The following is a 19,241-nucleotide window of genomic DNA, read 5'->3' as shown; positions in this document are numbered from 1 at the left end:
AACCACGTAAAAAAAAAATTAAACCCTGAAAACTGCCTCACACTTTATAATACAAACAAATTACACTAATTAGAACAGAATAAACACAATTATGTACATTATAAGAACTACTTAAAATAATCATTGTATTACAAGCATAATATTTTAATAAAACTTAGAATTTAACTGTATTTAAGTATTATAAAATACATTTTTTTTAGGTTTAAAAATTATTTTCGCTTATTACATAATTATATAATTTAAATCATAATTGAAACAAATCTAACATTGTTAGATAAACATATTACGTAATCTGTCATGCATTCAAATATCAGGTCATGGAAATAGTTTTGCTACATCTCGCCTTGTTTGTCCAAATCTTTATTAACTGATTGAATTTCAAAACTTTAAGTTAGCAATGCGATAGGAAGAATAATGCAGTAAAAATAAACAAACAAACCAATTAATATTTGGGCAGGGATTTTCCGATGAAATAAACTTGTTTATTTTGCACTGTTAAATTTAAAATTAAAAATGCATACATCATCTTATTTCATGGTATCATTTTCATTCTTTTTTCATTAAGTTGCAAATTTCCACCTTAAAGAGCCTATTAATGAAAGGATCGCCCCAGCCATCAAGCGAGAAATAGAAGTAGTGGCCACAGACGCGTGCGAGCAACTGGGAAACAACTTTTTTCCATCAGCGTGTGTCGGCAAAGAGCAAAGGGCAGCGCGCATTTGCCCGCAGCTGGAATTTAGCGCAATTGAGAGCAGCCGTTCGAGTTAAGTGTTATGTTTCGCCATATAAAGGAGCAGGCGAACGACGTCCTGGAAAAGCGGCCGCCGCGAGAACACACACCTCTTCCTTTCTTTCTTGCCAACGGCCGTACTTTTTAATTCTCTGCTTCTTCGTTTCTCGTCAGCAGCCTTCTTTATTCTTTCATTTTCCTTCCTTCGGTTTCGCGCTCTCCTGCGGCACTTCTTATCCCGAGGCATCGCCCTAATCTCATATCCGCCAGTTATCATTTCTATGTTAATATTCTGCTCCGCTGCCTCTCCGCCTTATTTCAAATTGCCGCTCCAGCAGCTCGGGCGACGGCAAATCTTGGTCGGCCCACCCACGCCGATGCATACAAATTGCCGGCTTACTCTAATGCGCCGCGTCCCTCGCTTCATTATCGACGCACTTTTCAGCCCCAGCCATATTAATGACCTGGCGTGCAACGGTCAGATTGATTTAAACACATCAAGATCAACCAAAAGTTACAAGAGGGTCTGGCCCAGCTCTGCTTACACTCAAATAATAAAGTTCTTGAAAAATAAAGAAAGAAAAAATATTTCAATATTTTATTTGATGCAATAAAATGTTTTAAATTTAGATCTTATGAGATAAAAATACTAGTGCCAATTAAAGATTTCAATATTATTTGACACTTTCTTGATCAAGTATATGAGTATTAAAGATCCTCTCCGGTCATTTTTATTGCTCTCTATTCTGAAAGATTGCTGAATTTTGAATATATCTTGTGAAAACACCATGTGAAAATTCCAAAACGTTGCGTCTCAATCAAAAGAAAACGTAAATACGAGTGATTCACGCGAAAAACGTGTGAGAAATGAGTTGCCAATCAAATCCATCAGTTTTGTACAAAAACTGCAGAATTTGGTCACATTGGCGCTGCGATCGCTGATTCTGCCAAGTTTTCTGCACAGCGCCGTTGGGCATTTGTGGCAAAATCAGCGATCGCAGCGCCAATGTGACCAAATCCTGCAGTTTTTTTTGCAAAACTGATGGATCTGATTGGAAACTCAATTCTTACATGCTTTTCGCGCGAATCTCTCTCTTTTGATTGCGACGCAACGGTTTGTACTTTTCACATTGTGTTTTCACAAGATGTACTCGAATAGCAATCTTTCAGAATCAAGAGCAAAACAAATGACCGGAGAGAATCTTTAAGGATGTAAACCTACAATATATGTTACTTCTGAAGAACAAAATAAAAAAATTAAGTCCAACTGTCATCTTAAAACTTAATGCCGCACTAAAAATTAGAAACCTAATCTGCGATAAAATTTTTATTTTATAAAAGCGGAAGTTTAGAACAAGCTGTTGATTTTATTCTTTGATCCATCTTTTACAAAATAAAAGTTTAAAAATATTTTACTACAATTTCTTTAGCATTATTTTAAAAATAAAATTGATTTGATACACAAATTTTTAATTGGCATTCGTAAAAAAGGAAACATTTTAAATAAAAATTTCAGAAAACTGTTTGTTTAATCCCAACTTATCTTGTGAAAAAATCCTGCACTATCTTTATATTCCTGGCAAATTTCGCCTCGCTCTTCGTGTAGCTTGTGATAAAAAGTCTCGTCGTGTCGCGCTCATCCCAGTAAGGTTAATTATGCATCGCCTGCTGCAATTCGGATGCAAATTTTTCTGCACAAGAGCGCACTCGGTGGTTTTTTTTTCTAGAGGGGGTGGTGCACGAAGTTGCGAGTGGAGCGCGGTGGCTCTATTTGTTGTGTTGCCGCTGATGGAGCTTAATACGTAGGACGGAATCATAAAAGTTACTGGCGCGGGCATGCAGCGGAATACCAAGCAGTCGACGAGACGCAATTATGAGAAAAATAAACGAGAGACGAGAGCGCCGGTCTAACGAGCGCGGATCATAATGTAGAGAGGGTGGGTGGTGGGGGCGCATAATAAAGAGACTTTTTCATTTCTCATGAGCATAATTGGCGCATTAGAAAGCTCGGAGTTTCTTCTTCTGCGAGAAATTTTATGAGGGTGAAAGAATAAAAAAAAAAATGCTACACAGGGATGCAAATCCGACCGTTCTGAGCGTGCTTGACCTTAATTTGCTTTCCACGAAACCGGCGCTCGACTTTTTGCACGGCTCATGGCGTCAAGAGGCAAGGAAAAATTGCTATTTTACGTCTTGCGTCATGGGTTTGTGATGAGGGTTTACACGAAATGATATTTGATATTCGTGTGTCAGCATATTTATGTGATTTACATTTGGCAAATCTCATTATCATAAACATTCAGGAATCAAATGTTTAGAATATAAATTATTACATATAATTTACATTCAAATTGTTAAAATAATTTATTTAAAAATCGAATTGTTGGACAAAACCGGAAGAATTTTGCGGAAACTTTCGAAATGAAAAATAAATCAAAAAGTTAATTTTGTTCTAATCACTTATCATGGATTTTGTTTACAACGAAATTTTAATGAACAGTAAAAATGAAACTGGATGCAAAATATAGACCCATCCATCATCTGTTCCAAATTATTTTCTCGTCTTCGAGTTTTAATTTTCCGCTCCATATCTGCGGCAAAAACAATCGTGTGATTTCACAGCTCCTGTCTCGAAGCCACACATTCACACGCTCGGGTAGAAACGAACGTGTGGGCCTTTTGTTGTTGTGCTCGTGCACTTTCATTAATTCGCAACGCCAGCAGCGAAGCAAAGGGCGCCGAGAGAGACAAAAGAGGCGCCAACCTTTGTCGCGAGAGACGATGCAATGCACGCGCCTTCCCGAGTGTCATTAGCAAATCCGACCGTTCACAGAATGGGAGCGGGTTAAATCGAGGAAGGAATAAAGAACGGCAGATTTCGCCTCGCGGCAATCACGTTCGAAATAATACGGCGAGAAAAGTTTTTGTTTTGCCGGCAAATAGGATTTCCAATCTCCGGTGCAGAGGAACGTGGGCGAATTAATTAAATATTTCATCATCACTCGCGATTTGTGCCTTCGCCCGTCTGTCTGTCTGCGCAATGTGCCTCCCTCTCGCTTTGAAACGCTCAGATTTTTTCGCCTTGATAAAAGTCGACGTCTCTTCATTTCCCCTTCGGCTTGGCAGAAAGAACGAACTTCAAAGTGAGAGTGCTTTCCAATAAAATTTCTTGGAAACAATGTGACAGTCGGCTTCGGGTTCTCTCTTGCAAATCAAACAGACGCGAGCAACTTTCATCTCTCTGAACGAGCGCGCCCTGCTTGACAGGCCTCGGAAAATCCCAAACCGCTGCTTACTTAATTGCAATTCAAATGACGAGAAGATTCCATCCGGTGATAAAACATTATGTTATGAAAGAGGGAAATTTCGGATGAAATCTGCTTTTTGGGTAAATGGAAGTGCCGTTTGATGTGCAAGCAAGCAAAACATGTAAATTTACACCAATCAAAATGTGGCAGTTGTTTGACAAATTGCTTCTTGCAATTTGGTTAGAGAAAAACTTGGTTTATTGATGAGCCGCTGCACAACTTAAGATATTCATCAGCATAAATATTTTGGTATTTTATTTTTAAATAATTCTCATACTTTTTGCTCCTTTTTGTAGTAGAATTTCATGATCGAGGGTTGATTCATGGTGATTTGATTTTAAAATCAGCAAGATATTGTTTTTTTCTTAAACAATAAAAAACTCGAAAAACCCATCATTAAAAAACCGATTTTAATTTCAAATCACCTGTTTTTTTCTCCATTTAATTATGACATTTTGATAATGAAATATGAAATCAATTTAGTCGATCAACTTTTTCAAGTGATTTTATTATGTTGGCACCTATTTAAAATCGACTAAAACCGACTATTTCTTCAATTTCCGAATAAAGCGACTAAACAGACTAAAATATAAAGACAAACTTTTTCAACATTTTAAAGCAAAAACTAGGTTTTTCCAGACCTTGAAAAAAATCCAAAATATTCTGCCAAAAATATTTTGATAACCTTAAAATTTATTTATTTAAAAAAAATTTATCTTCAGATTTTATTTCAAGTTGAAAGTAGCATTTAATAGAGCTATTTTTAATCTTTAATTACAAAAAAGGAATAAAACATGGGATGGATGAAAAATTAATAATTTTCAACAATGGAAAAAACATGTTTTTGAACATTTTTAGAACATTATAATCATAATTTTATGACAAAACATAAAATTTGTTCACAAATATCAAACAAAACATGCATTTAATTAAAATTACCTGTGCAACTATCTTCAAAATATATATTTCAATACAACATTACAAAAATTCAATGGTTTCAGCAATTTTATCCTTTCTATCATAAATTCACGAAGTTCTGCATAATTGCAAGCTAGGTAATTTAAAAATGATGAAAAATGGGTGAGAAATTATTAGTTATGCTTCCAAAAATTGAGATTTATTAATGCAATCCGAAAAAATCGATTAAAATAGTATTTTCATGTATTTTATGGCTCAAAAAATCCGATTTAAAAAATTGACTAACACCAACTATTTTGGCAAAAACCAGCTAAAAAAGCGACTAAATTTACGTAAAATCAACTAAAAATAGTCGAATTTTTGACCCCTTAAATCCGACTAAAATGCACGAGCATAATAATAAATATTAGCAAATGTCCATGCTGCATCAAAGAAGATTATGAAATTAAAAAACATTTTAATTCAATTTCAATTTTCAATTGTAAGGCTTAAAATGGGGCACATTAAATTTAGATTTAAAACATCGATACAATAATATTTATCTTATTGTATTATAAAATAACTTGAGAGCAAAATCTCATTTAGAACTTTTTGAAGAGCAAAAATGTTTCAATGAATGAATGTCATAACCAGGAAGCATCCAGTTGCAAGAAGTGCAGAGTTTGCTGCAGAAAGCTGAAAACAATAAGCGGCGGACGCTTCTTTTTTTTCCCTCTATTTTCCGCTCTTCCACTCGACAAACTGGAAACTGCAGCCCGGAGTGCATTTTAAAAGGCAAAGTGGTGCACATTGCTTGTCCTGCCGAGCTTATCTCGGGCCAGTGCACCGCGCCTCTTTTTGCCCGTCTCAGCCGCTTCTCTCTCTCCATCTCTCGCTTTATCTTAATGGCCTGTGCGCACCCCCGAGCGATGGAATTTATACTGCTCGCTCTCGCACAAGAAGCAAAGATATAACAGCCCCCGAAGGCTTATGCTCGCCAACAAAATAACGCGACCAAAAAACACAAATTGAGTGATGATACGGAGAAGAAGTGTCGCATCTTCCGCAAGTAGGCCGGCCGGCCCTTTTCCTTCCATTATAAATTGCAGCCGAGATTAAATTTCTCCCCGATCAATCACTCGCCCGATTTGCTCTCGCATGTGGGCACAATTTATACGTTTGTCTCCAATCTCTCGTGCCCGACTCATTTCCTATTTAAAGCCTCTTATATGGCGTTTGTCTGCCGTGCCAAATAATACAGCCGGCGCTGCGCTGATAATTTCCGATTTGATAAACGCCGCCATGGAATATTTATGGCTTCTGTTGTGTTGCTCGCGATATTTTCGGGGTCAGCATTCCCGCAGAATAACACGTGAACTTGCCAGCCGTGACAGATTGACTGCTGATCAATTTCAAGATACCATTTTGATCAAAATAAGTCATTAGGCTAAGAAAATAACGGTATAAAATTATTTAAATATTATTTTTAGTTTAATTTCATTGAAATATAAATTTATTAAGAGATAGTGCTGGAAATTTAATAAAAATTATTGAATAATATGCATGACTGTAATTGGGACCGCTCCATGATGATCAATATTTTTTAACTCACGCGATTTCACAAACATTATCCAACTTTGCAATAAAATATAAGGGAAAATTTAAATAGACAACCATTGAAATTTTGTAGTAATTATTTTACGTAATTTTGTAGTAGAAGTTCACGATCGAGGGTTGATTCATGGTGGATTGAATTTAAATTCGGCTTTTCCTCGATGGGTTTTTGTGAGTTTTTATTGTTTAAGAAAAACAATATCCTGCTCTACGTGTTTCGGCTGCGGGCTGCAGCCATAATTCATGAGCTGTGAAAAACATTACCCCGCAGCCGAAACATGTAGAGCAGGATATTGTTTTTCTTAAACAATAAATACTCACAAAAACCCATCGAGGAAAAGCCAAATTTAAATTCAATCCACCATTTTACGTAATGTTGTCTTTGTTGGGGGTTTTTTTTTATTCATGTTTAGGATGAAATGATCGGGAATTTAAATGTATACACTCTTTTTAAATTTCCTATCACTCCATATTTTAATAGTAGCAATAAGCTTTACTTATACAATAAAATTGTATTATTAGATGTTTTTTTTACATTAATAATCATTAACAATGAAAAAAAAACTCTAATTAAATTAATAAACAGAATATGAAAAAATATATGTTAATTGTTAAAAATATTATAATCATAATAATAAAATGTTTATAAATTGGGAAAATTGCTTATTTAAAAATAAGATAAAATTAAAAAAATTTTTTATTCTAAAATAACCTCATTTTTGTCATTTGCAGTATTTTTGACTGAGAAATGGCAAAAATCGGATCGAAATCCAATCGCTAGAGGATTTTCTGCCTTTCGCTCGAGGCCGATCGGGGATCAAATTAAAGTGCAAATGGACCGTGAAAGCCCATCCGCCGGCGAAAAGTGGATTTTCTCCGCCACCAGCTCGCTTGCTTGGTCGCACGGTTATTTACTCGCGCACATATTCGCGAATACAAAAGGACGCAGGATGGATTTTTCATAGAGATGAATGCGAGCAGAACTTTTGCGGCTGCGGCGACTACTCGTTTTGTACGTGAGCTGAATTTTTGTCCATTGATATCTTTTTTCGACACAATGTCCTGCGTGTCTCGCTCACTGCGGAGATGTGCAGGAAATAAAAAAAAATAAAAAATAGGGACTAGAATAAGTGGTTGGTATAAATATTAAGTTCATTATCGAAAAAAAAAACAGCGAGTCAACTACCTCGAAATGAAAGACGTAAGTTTTATAATTAATGTCGCTAACTTAAAATATTTTTGCAAAAATTTTAAATCTGTCTCTAGACACTATATTGTGTGTTTCAGCGATTGAAAAGTAGCATTTCCTGAGGGAAAAAGGCATTTAATGAATGTAAGAAATACTAGGAATTTAACCATTTAATATAATTATTTGAAATATATCTGAACTGCTCCATTATTCAGTTCTAGAAATAGCATAATTATTTCTATTAATAATAGTTTATTTTACGTTGCCACAATTTCATTTTCTTCTTTAAATGACTTATTTCCTCTTGAAATAATGCTCAAAATTCTCTCAACAGTAAATTGATCTTTGCAAATTACTTTTAATATGAAGTTTTAAAAACTTCAATTAGCAAAAGAGGAGCTTGAAATAGAAAATCTGCATTTAGTAATTTTCCTCTTGAGACTGGTAGTCATTATTTCCAGACTAGAGCTCATTAAAAATTGCGCTCGAGTGTAGTAAATTATTGAAACTGGAATATAAGGTAAAGGGAAATTACTACAGCTTTGCTGAAAAGGTTGCATTTGCTCCGTCTTGAGCTCTTTTCACAGAGGCAGTTCTTTGTGCAATTTTGCAGCTCCGTGTTGCGGAACAAATAAAAACTGCGAGAATCATAAAGATGCATCCAGCGCTGGCAGTGCATTACTGCTTCTTTCATAAATTATTTTCAAGGCATAAACACAAGCGTGATTTATAAAAAACAGCAAGCGAAAGAAGTATGAAGTTAATGGAAAAGTTTCTTGCGAGCGGCAGACAGCCTTATTTGCATTAATTACACACAAATGCTCTCTCTGAGCAAAGAGATTCTGTGCTTTTATTGGCCTGCGAGGAATTCTCATTTACGAGCATTATCTTTAAATTAATTCTTAGCCGTGGAAAGTTTCTTCGATCCTTTTGCAACTCCAGCAGCTCTGCATTGTTCGAACAAAAACTTTGTTATATTCATGGGAAATTTCAATATATTGCTGGCTATTTAATCGAAATCATGAAAACAAAAACAAATGGTTTTTTTTTATGAATGTGAAATATATGTTCAGGTTTGCATAATTAATTGCGTTTACCGCAGTAAAATATTGCACGCCCTGACGGGAGATTTCATCATATGCGCGCAAACCACCGTGTCTGACCGAGTGCTTTGTTCACGAGTGTGCGGGGCAAACTATTCAATCATGTTCGGCAATCAGCGCCGCAAGCAATTTGTTTACCGTCAGCAAGCAGAATTCCGTTTCGCGGCAATGGAATGGGCGCTCTCTTATTTCGAGTACAAATCTCTATGCTGATTGCGTTGGAGCACCATCGACTGACGTGTGGTTGGTTTCACCGATTATTGCGAGCGCGCCATTTCTGCGGTTGGATTTCGCAAATTGATTTGGTGCATTCAATCAGTTTGGAATTATTTCAATGAGAATCAACGACAGCCCATTAGCTTCTCATTTCATGTGTGTTTTAAATGTGATTCTGAATAAATCAATAATATCTCCACGATTTTTTTTTTTAATTTGAAATAAAGGCTAGATATGACATATAAATGGGCATTATTCAAATTAAAGTTAAAAATATTTCGATTTTTTTAGCAGAACCGGTAATCAGATTTATTGCATTAAAAAAAATATAACTATTCGTTGGGGAACTCAATGGCTGGTTTTTGATCAGTCTTGGACCAGCCCATGAGCCAAGAGAACACACCCTCACTAGATTTGGCTTCGTTTTCCTTGGCCTCCTCGGTCGCCTGTTTGGACTCCTGCACCTGCCTCAGCAGATTCCTGGCTGTGTCCGAATCCCCCAGAATGGCGTTCAGTTGTTCCTGCAGCTCGTCCCTGACACGTTTCTTCTCCTTGATCTCTTTCTCCAGTTCTGGAACTTTCACCTCAAGCTCTTCCCTTTCCTTGGTCTGGAAATTAAATTAAATTTTATATTTTTTGTTTATTATTATTTATTTCTGTTACCGTCTTTTTGATTATTGCCTCCACCTGCTGCATGTTGGCTTTGATCTTCATGCTGTCTGACAGCATCACTTGCTTCTCGGAGCGGAGCTTCTCAAGACTTTCTTTGAGATGGAGAGACTCGGTGCTCGCTTCCTCAATCTTCCTGCTCAGCTCCTCGTCGCACTCCATCAAATTCTTGATGTTTTCCGTCTTGACTTCAGTTTCTCTCTGAAGTTGCTTGATGCGCATGTTCAGATTTTTAATTTCCTCGGCCTCTTTTTCCTTTTTCTCTGCAATTTCTTTCTCCATCTGCTGGTTTTTGGCGTGAATCTCCTCGTAATCTGCGCTCAGAATCGAGATCTGCTCCTTCAGCACATTCCGCTGAATCACCTGTAAAAGTTCTTGTTTCAAAAATTTAATTCAACAATCAGAGGTGAAAACTACGAACAGCGTCCTCAAATTTCTTCATCAGGAATTCCAGCTCCTGCCTCTTATTGTTCAACTGATTCTCTACTTCCTGAGCCTTGGCGAGTTCCTCATCACTAAATTCACTATTTGCAAGCCTAGACTGGAAGCTATGGATGCTCTCCTTGACCCTGTGGATCTCCTCATTGTTCTTATCCACCTTCTCCTCAAGAGCAGCACAGCTTTTTGTACGCTCGGAAATTTCTTCGTCTATTTTTTTTGATGTTTTCCTTTGTCTGGCTCCACTCCACTTTGACATTCTGGTACTGCTCAAGTTTTTTCTGGAGCTCTTCCAACTCAGTCCTTGATTTCTCACAACGATCTTAAATTTTTTAAATTGTAACATCAAAAAATTTAAATTAATTAACAAATAATACTTCTTTTTTCCTCGTTCGTCTCCGTAACCAATTTAATCTCACGCTCAAGCTTCTGCTTCTCTAAGGTCAGGGCGATGTTTTCCTGCAGGGCCTTTGTCAGTGGCGTGATGTCATGACTTTCAGCCTCGGACACGCTCTCCACGTCACTGGAATTGATGCTTCCCAAGTCGTCCACGGCCGACTTGTCCATCACAGCACGTTTCGACCTCTCTAAGCGCACACGCTGCTTTTCCAATCTGGTCAAATCGGCTTCTTTGGCCACGAGTCGCCGCTCCAGGAACACATTCACAGACGCCAAGTCGGTGGACGGCGGCGATTTGCTCTGAATGCCGTTATATTTGACAGAGACAAGGTTTTTCGTCAAATCTTTCAAAATCTTGGTCATGCAGGAACCATGCTCCATCTCGATTTTCAGTTTCTCTTTCAAGTAGGCAATCCTTTAAAATTTTAATTTTGAAATAATTCTTAAAAATTCAGATCATTTTTACCGCGCTCTAGTCGAGGACTTTTTCTTCCATGCCAGTTTTTCCTGCGCTTGTTTGTAGTTGTTGTCAGTCTCTGAGATGCGAATGCCCTTCAAATTCGTTTCCTCCTCAAGAATTCGACGCTGAAGCTCGTGACATTTGAAATTCTTGGAGCGAAGTTCGCTGACTTTGTCCTCCAAACCGCGGGTTTCCGCGTCGTCCAGCCATTTGGCTTCCTTCTCCTCGTAGCCCAAAATTTCCTTTCTCGTAGAAAGCAGCTCCTCCAGGCAGCTGTTATTCCAAGAAAACTGCACTTCATATTGTGTTTCTAAGGAAATCGGGTCCATTTTGGCCGTTTCTGCTGAAGGGCCGTTGGAAACTAAAGAATGATCTTTGAAAATTTGTGTTCAACAATGCATTTAATTTCAAAAGTTGAAAACTGATAGGATGAATCCTATTGTTGCATTTGTTAGATATTTTGAAATATCTCTAAATTACCATTGTTGCAGAACGATCGTTGGGGAAATAATGGATTATGAATATATTTCGATACCCTTATGAGGAAATTTTTGAAAGAAACCTGCAAATCTAATATATAAATTAGCCAATCAATTTTATTTTTCAGGAAATTCCAGCACCATACATTTAATTATTTAACTAGCGTTTGATCATTATCTGAAAAGGGTTTGAATTTCATGCAGTCATTTCAGCCACTCAGCTCGTCCTTTTTGAAATGAAATTATTAATTTTTATATAACTTTATTGTACGGAGAATAAATACATTTTAATTGGTGATGCTTTTTTTTAATTTTTAATTTATGGAATACACAAAAGACACCTGAAGCATTTTCACTGAAACAACCTAATAAGCATTTAGCATGTTAGCTTTTAATTCAATAAAAAAAGGCTTTTTTTATATTCTAAATAGTAATTATGTTCTCCATGAGTTATTTTTTTTTTAAATAATTATACGGGCTTGGTACTTTATATTTATTTTTAAAAATACAATTATGGGCATAATTTAAATAAGAAAATTATAATCTGAAACTTTTTTTAACAGGACCGACAAAAATTATTTGTTTATTGCATACAAAAAAATATCTATTTTTCGGTGAACTCAATGGCTGGTTTTTGATCAGAATTGGACCAGCCCATGAGCCAAGAGAACACACCCTCACTAGATTTGGCTTCGATTTCCTTGGCCTCCTCGGCCGCCTGTTTGGACTCCTGCACCTGCCACATCAGATTCCTGGCCTTTTCCGAATCCACAAGGATGGCGTTCAGTTGTTCCTGCAGCTCGTCCCTGACACGTTTCTTCTCCTTGATCTCTTCTTCCAATTCTGGAACAGTCGCCTGAAGCTCTGCTCTCTCCTCAGCCTTGAAAAAAAATTACAATTTGTTTCATCATTTTATATCTTTTTTTACCGTCTTTTTTATTATAGCATCCACCTCCTCTATGTTGGCCTCAATCTTCTTTCTGTCCGACTGCATCACTTGCTTCTCGGAGCGTAACTTTGCAAGGCTCTCTTTGAGCTGTTGAAACTCAAAGCTCGCTTCCTCAATCTTCCTGCTCAGCTCCTCATCGTACTCCATCAAGTTCTTGATATTCTCTCTCTTCACTGCAGTTTCTCTCTGCAGCTGCATGATGCTCAGCTTCAAATTTTTAATTTCATCATCTTCCTTTTTCTTTTTCTCTGCAATTTCACTCTCCTTCATCTTGTTTTTGATGCGAATCTCCTCGTATTCTGCGCTCAGAGCCAAGTTCTGCTCCGTTAGCTCATTCATCTCAACCACCTATAAAATTTATTGTCTTTGGAAAATTTAACTCACAAAGATTTAGATAAAAACTACGCACAGCATCCTCGATTTTCTTCTCCACCGATTCCAGCTCCTGCCTCTTCTTGATCACCTGATTTTCTATTTCCTGGGTCTTGGCGAGTTCCTCATCACTAAATTCACTATTTGCCAGCCTAGCCTGGTGGCTAATAATGCTGTCCTTGACCCTGTGAATCTCCTCGTTGTTCTTATCCACCTTCTCCTGAAGGGCAGCACAGATTTCCGTACGCTCGGAAATAACTTTGATCAATTTCTGGATGTTTTCCTTTGTCTGGCTCCACTCAACTTTGACGTTCTGATACTGCTCAAGTTTTTTCTGCAGCTCTTCCAACTCAGTCCTGGATTTCTCGCAACGATCTTAAATATTTTAAAATTATAACATGAAAAAATTTAAATAGATCAACAAATTATACTTCTTTTTTCCTCGTTCCTCTCCGTAACCAATTTAATCTCACGCTCAAGCTTCTGCTTCTCTAAGGTAAGGGCGATGTTTTCCTGCAGGGCCTTTGTCAGTGGCGTGATGTCATGACTTTCAGCCTCGGACACGCTCTCCACGTCACTGGAATTGATGCTTCCCAAGTCGTCCACGGCCGACTTGTTCATCACAGCACGTTTTGACCTCTCTAAGCGCACACGCTGCTTTTCCAATCTGGTCAAATCGGCTTCTTTGGCCATGAGTCGCCGCTCCAGGAACACATTCACAGAGGCCAAGTCTGTGGACGGCGGCGATTTGCTCTGAATGCCGTTGTGTTTGACAGAGACAAGGTTTTTCGTCAAATCTTTCAAAATCTTGGTCATGCAGGAACCATGCTCCATCTCGATTTTCAGTTTCTCTTTCAAGTAGGCAATCCTTTAAAATTTTAATTTTGAAATAATTCTTTAAAAATTCAAATCATTTTTACCGTGCTCTAGTCGAGGACTTATTCCTCCAAGTCACTTTTTCCTGCACCTGCTTGTAGTTGTTTTCAGTCTCTGAGATGCGAATGCCTTTCAAATTTGTTTCCTCCTCGAGAATTCGACGCTGAAACTCGTGACATTTGAAATTCTTGGAGCGAAGCTCACCGACTTTGTCCTCCAGACCGGGGGTTTCTGCCTCGTCCAGCCATTTGGCTTCCTTCTCCTCGTAGCCCAAAATTTCCTTTCTCGTGGAATTCAGCTCCTCCAGGCAGCTCTTATTCCAAGATAATCTCATTTCATATTGATGTTCTAAAGAAATCGGGTCCATTTTTACCGTTGCTGCTGATTGGCTGTTAAAATGTGGAGAATTCTTTGAAAATTCGAGTTCAACAATGACTTATATTTTGAAAGTTGAAAACAGATACAAGTAAAATCCTATTGTTGCATTTCGTTCGTTAATTCCTTATTTACATGTCTATTGTGAGAATATTTTCATTGCGGAATTATGGGTATAGGTGCGCAATTAAATTATTTTGTAGAATTATATAAAATCAATGTTAATGAAAAATCATACTTTCTATGGGACCCTGAACAATAAACACTTTAAAACTTCTGAAATTTGAAAAGAAATCAGAAATTTTTAGTAATGATCTAAAAATTTTGTAATAAAATTGATTTTAATTTTTGTTATATATGTGCAAAGAATTTATATTAAAGTGAAAAAAAATTAAACAAATTTTTAATATTGGCTTCTTTTTAGGTCTTTTAATTTTGCAATCGTTTCAGCATCTCTTTTTTTCTTGTTCATTTAAAATTAAATCTGTTCGTCAATTTTAATATTCATTGTTTGTGGTTTATTGAAAAATGTCTAGAGAGAAAAAGAAAACAACAAGCATTTTCTCCGGATCTGTTCTTTCAGCTAACTAGACCCACATTTGTCGAAAAAAAAACAAGCTACTTCCTCTGCCTTTCCCGTGGCCAAATCGTCACATGTTTATTTGCCGCCGCCGACGAGCGCTTTTTGCACGTCGACGTCACTCTGATGGAGATTTACTCGAGGCACAGGCCGGCCGGCCAGGGTCATTCCGAGTCCGGACCACGGCGCGGTTTTAAGAGATTACCCGACCGACGTGGAGTCCATGCATCGGTGGATCAGAAGGAGGCCAGCACAATGCCTCTTTATGTCAGGCCCGGCCAGATTAAAGTTATATTCACCCTCATGCCAGTGACCCAGATCGCCCAGGCTCCCCCAGAGAGGTGTTTCGGCTCCGCTGATGACATGTTACAAATTGAAATCATAAAGCCGCGCCGCGCTTTGCCTGATGAGCTGGAAATTCGACTTTTATCCCTCTCACTGCTCCCACTGGCCGGCTCTTCAAGCTCCAGTGAGTTCGGGAGCGGCCCTCGCAAAAAGACAGCCTGCCGATTTCACGCTTAGGCAACACGCACGACGGATGTGCGCCGCACGTTGCCTAACTCACTTTCTCTTAACTAGTTTGGATTGCTGAAATTATTGAACAATAATTATCTATATTTATTTAAGATATTTTTATTTCATAATGTCCTGTGAAATCTTAAAAATTGGACAAGAAAAAAACAAAAAAATGCGCCGCCTCTAGCAAAGTTTTCTAAAATTAAAAAATTCTCGTGAAAAAAATAAGTTCAATTCAATTAATTTTATATTTACCAAACAAGTCACAGCAATCTTGATAAATTTGTTAATTAGTTTTGCTCTCTTGTGTAATTAGTAGAAATAGTCTCGAATGGCTTGTTTTTCTAATTAAGTAAAACTTAACACAGCCATGAAAGGGTAGAAATAAGTAGCAATAATTCTTGAATGAAAAGTACGAGGAATGTTGATTTTAAAATCTCTCTCGTATTCCTCTCAGATGAATGCAAAATATTAATTAAGTTTGTATAGAAAAAGAGAAAATAGAATTTGATTTAATAATAAAACTTTTTCAATAAATTGATAAGAAGCAACAGAGCATCTATTTTTTAAATAACCGCAACTTGTTATTTTCATGGAAATGAAGAGATCGGGCTTTTTCTCGTTGCAAAAAATTGTTTTTATTCAAAAACAAACATGAAATAGGGTCGCAGACCGTGACCGAAACTGATAGAGCCGTTTGTTTTTGAATAAAAACAATTTTTTGCAACGAGGAAAAGCCCGATCTCTTCATTTCCATTGTTATTTTCACTTCATTCATTTATATAATTGCAAGGAAACATAAAGGCAACAGTTATGTTGAGGAAATTGCCGCTTCGAACGCAGGAAATCAGCCCGACGCGTCTTACTTTCCTTGTTTGATACATAATTGACAACCCGTCGTTCCCTGGAGGGAAAATTAATCGAGTTCACAGCAAGTTTCAAAGGCACTGCGCATTAATTATTCCGGCTCACGTCGCCGGGTTCTTTCGAACTGCTGGCAATTAGATGCGGATTCCGGGTCTGGAACCCACACACGCGCTCGCGCACTACATAGTGCCACTTCCATCTTTAATTACTTTCATGAGGGTGACCTACATGCATTATTTATAACCTCGTCAGTTGGTTGGGTTCGAGTCGGTCGGGCGAGTTGCCCAAGCGGCAAGCGGTGCGCTCGCACAGGCACACAGGAGACCATCCCGTGTGTGGATGCAAATTCAGTCTGCGGGTGGGTGCATGTTCATTAGTGACGCAACATGTTAACAAGAAGGCACGTTACCGTCTCCACAATGACATACATACAAGAGCAGTGTCCTGCAAAAGTGTATAATTAAAGCAAACCTTGCGTAATTTATAAAGGGTCGAGCTAGAATTAGCAATTATTATCATTTAATGAGTTATAATTTGAGGCGATATATGAAATATGAAATAAGAACATTTTTATAAGGTGTTTCACAGTTAAAGTTATGAGGAATTTAAATTACAGGTTGTTGTTAAATCAATATCAATAGACAAAAATATTCATTAACTTTATACATAGATTTATGAATTATGGACGCGAATAGATCAGCTTTTTCCTCGTTGCATTAAATTGTTTTTAATTAAATCCATGATCATCTTCTTGAATGACGATTTCTTCTAAAAAAAATACGTATAAAGTATTATGAAAAAAAAATTAAATAAATAAATATAATAAAAAATATGAAATATTGTGAAATCTTTTTAATTTTTGATTTCTTACATTAATTAAATAATAAAAACGTTAAATATTTTTATTTTTCTATGTAAATTTTAATAAAATAAACTAATTTTATATCAGTTCCTTATTTTGTGTTGAATTAAACGTTGATTATTATACATCATCACATTTTTAACAAAACTTTTCCTTAGTTGCCTAATTTTACATGCTTAAACGCCAAGGCGGAATGAGGCGGAAAACTCGGTCGTAAATTGTCAAAGTGCGGCAAGGCTGAATTTGTTACGCTCCAAATAATTGATTGTGCCAAGCCTAAAGATCCACGGTTGCGTGCATAAATTAGCATTAAGGCCTTGGCTCTCTCTCTCTCCTCCTTCTCGCAGAATTAAGCCGTTCCTTAGTGCGGCGCCAGAAAACAAAAATAGCCGCTTTGCCGCCGCCATTGATTTATATTCATTAAATTAAATGGAGTGAATAATTTTGTCTCGTCGGGACGCTGTTTACCAAGTTAAGCTTCTTTTAAAAGTTGCTCTTCATTCGAACTCTCTTCAAGAACGAAAGAATTTTGCAAAGTCCGTGCCATTAAGCAGCACGAAAAGTTTAATTCCATTATACAAAGTGGATGCGTTCTTGCGCCATGTGCATATGTCTGCTCGGCCGCGCACAAACACCAGAGTTACCCTTGTATTTTTAAAGAGCCTTTCTTTCATTCACAATGTTTATTTGAGTTCGCTGTGCTCCTTTCAACCCTTCCGGCGGTTCGATTCCTTTAATGCTCTGCCCTTTTATGTTGCAGAAGAGAGACTGACAGCCCGGTCGGAAGTAAGACATCAATTGCTGACGGCAAGGATGATTTTAGGTAAATTGGATTGATTTTCTCCTTTCTTTTCGAGCCGCCCTTCGATTTTCATCCTTCCATCCACTCGCCGTGTTTTCCTTTCCAAGCGGCTACTTTTTTCCGCCCGCGCGTCGTCCACAGTAAAGAATTCCCTTTGAGCCGCGCCAGATGAAAAGACTGCGGCCCAATTTCATTTGGTCCCTGCGAATAAGAGAGCCGAGGACTTTCCAAGGTGCTGTCTAGTTTTTTTTAACGCTTTGTACGCACTTCTGAGAAGAAGCAACTTGCCAGAGAGTCAAAATAAAGAAGACTTCTTTATTCATTTTAAACTTTTTCCAGCAATCTCAAGATAAAAATTCCTCTCCGATTTCCTTAATGATTGGAATTTCTTAGGATATAGTAGCATCAAGAAAGTTGTTTTATGTTGAGTTTTTGCTGTACAAATTGAAATGTTAAATTTTTAATCTAACGTCTCGTTGAATACCAACCAAAATTGAATGCACCATTCAATTACTTGTCCGGATATATTATTTCATCAAAATAATTTTCATATATATAATTTATACATAGAAAAAAAATAAAATTAGGTGATCACCATAAAATATTTGCCTTTTCGTTGGCAATTTACTAACACAGACCAAATTTTGAATAACTTTTCAATTTAAAATTGATATTTAAGAATTATTATCTAAGAAAATACCCTTATTTCCCTTATTTTTCACCTAATCGAGTAAAAACGTATATTCACCTAAAATCAATTAATTTTTCCCCGTTTTTTTTCCAACTTTTATCACCTAACTATTATTATTTTTATAAATATCTTTCAAAATCAAGTATGTTGCCTTCATTCATATAAAAAGCTAAAAAACAATAAAGTTTTTGAAAAAAAAATACCGTCATTTTCAACTCTTTAGCTTTTACACCTAAAAGAGCCTGTTATGCAGATGAAAAATTAACTAAATAGGCGCCTATAAGGCATTTTTCATCTATAAAAATAATCTTAAATTTTCCTTAGGTGATTTAACATTTAATTATTACTTTTTTACTTAAAAATTACCTTTTAGGGAATGAAAACTAATAAATTATAAATTTTCGGATGTTCTGAATCCTTGCCAAGAAAATTTGAACGCGTAGCTGCACACATATGTTATTTTCAACGATCATCATGATCCCTGAGGGACCATCTCATATATCTCTTGCCTGCTTTTAATTTTTTATGCAGCGGAAAATTTAAACTCGCATTTGGCGCACTAAATGCACTCCGCTGCATCCCTTTATAGCCGGCAATTCCAGTTTCCACCGCCAAATTAAATTATTGTCCCGTCCAGCACGTACCCGATTCCCATCACGTTCCAACCGTGAAATTCAAGGTACTCCTCCTTTAAATACTTCTTGCTCACAAAATGAATCAATCCAAAAGTGCTCACGTGCCTGTAATGACGGCTCTATTTCCGGCCGGGGTCCAATTGAAAATTCGGTCCGGCGCTGGGACGTGCAAATCTCGAGCTGCATCCGTCTGAATTTTTTATCAGCCCGATGA

The 19,241-nt window shown here is 37.1% G+C and overlaps 1 protein-coding gene and 1 long non-coding RNA gene across 2 annotated transcripts in view; one reads left to right on the top strand and one right to left on the bottom strand.

Annotated features, from left to right (window-relative positions):
- Positions 1–18,151, top strand: part of LOC132195288 (uncharacterized) — a 95,502-nt gene extending 77,351 nt beyond the window's left edge. The window contains exon 4 of the long non-coding RNA XR_009441629.1: positions 17,660–18,151. This is a non-coding gene — a long non-coding RNA (uncharacterized LOC132195288). The remainder of the gene's footprint in view (positions 1–17,659) is intronic.
- On the bottom strand, positions 12,107–14,066 carry LOC132195472 (golgin subfamily A member 6-like protein 22). Its single transcript, XM_059617490.1, has 5 exons — positions 13,744–14,066; positions 13,255–13,691; positions 12,861–13,198; positions 12,431–12,799; positions 12,107–12,382 (listed from the first exon to the last, which is right to left on the bottom strand). The coding sequence occupies exons 1-5, from the start codon at positions 14,064–14,066 to the stop codon at positions 12,107–12,109; spliced, it is 1,743 nt and encodes a 580-aa protein (XP_059473473.1).
- Positions 18,152–19,241: the final 1,090 nt, after the last annotated feature.

The sequence above is a fragment of the Neocloeon triangulifer genome, unplaced genomic scaffold (assembly GCF_031216515.1).
Source record: "Neocloeon triangulifer isolate White Clay Creek 2 clone unplaced genomic scaffold, ASM3121651v1 ptg000009l, whole genome shotgun sequence".
Classification (NCBI taxonomy): Eukaryota; Metazoa; Arthropoda; class Insecta; order Ephemeroptera; family Baetidae; genus Neocloeon; species Neocloeon triangulifer.
This window is presented reverse-complemented; position numbering and strand designations above follow the sequence as displayed.

Coding starts and splice junctions, on each gene's coding strand:
- LOC132195472 (XM_059617490.1), bottom strand. CDS start 14,066: ATGGACCCGATTTCTTTAGAACATCAATATGAAATGAGATTATCTTGG. Junction 13,692..13,743: donor AAGTCCTCGACTAGAGCACG/GTAAAAATGATT, acceptor AAAATTTTAAAG/GATTGCCTACTTGAAAGAGA. Junction 12,383..12,430: donor ATGCTATAATAAAAAAGACG/GTAAAAAAAGAT, acceptor TTTTTTTTCAAG/GCTGAGGAGAGAGCAGAGCT.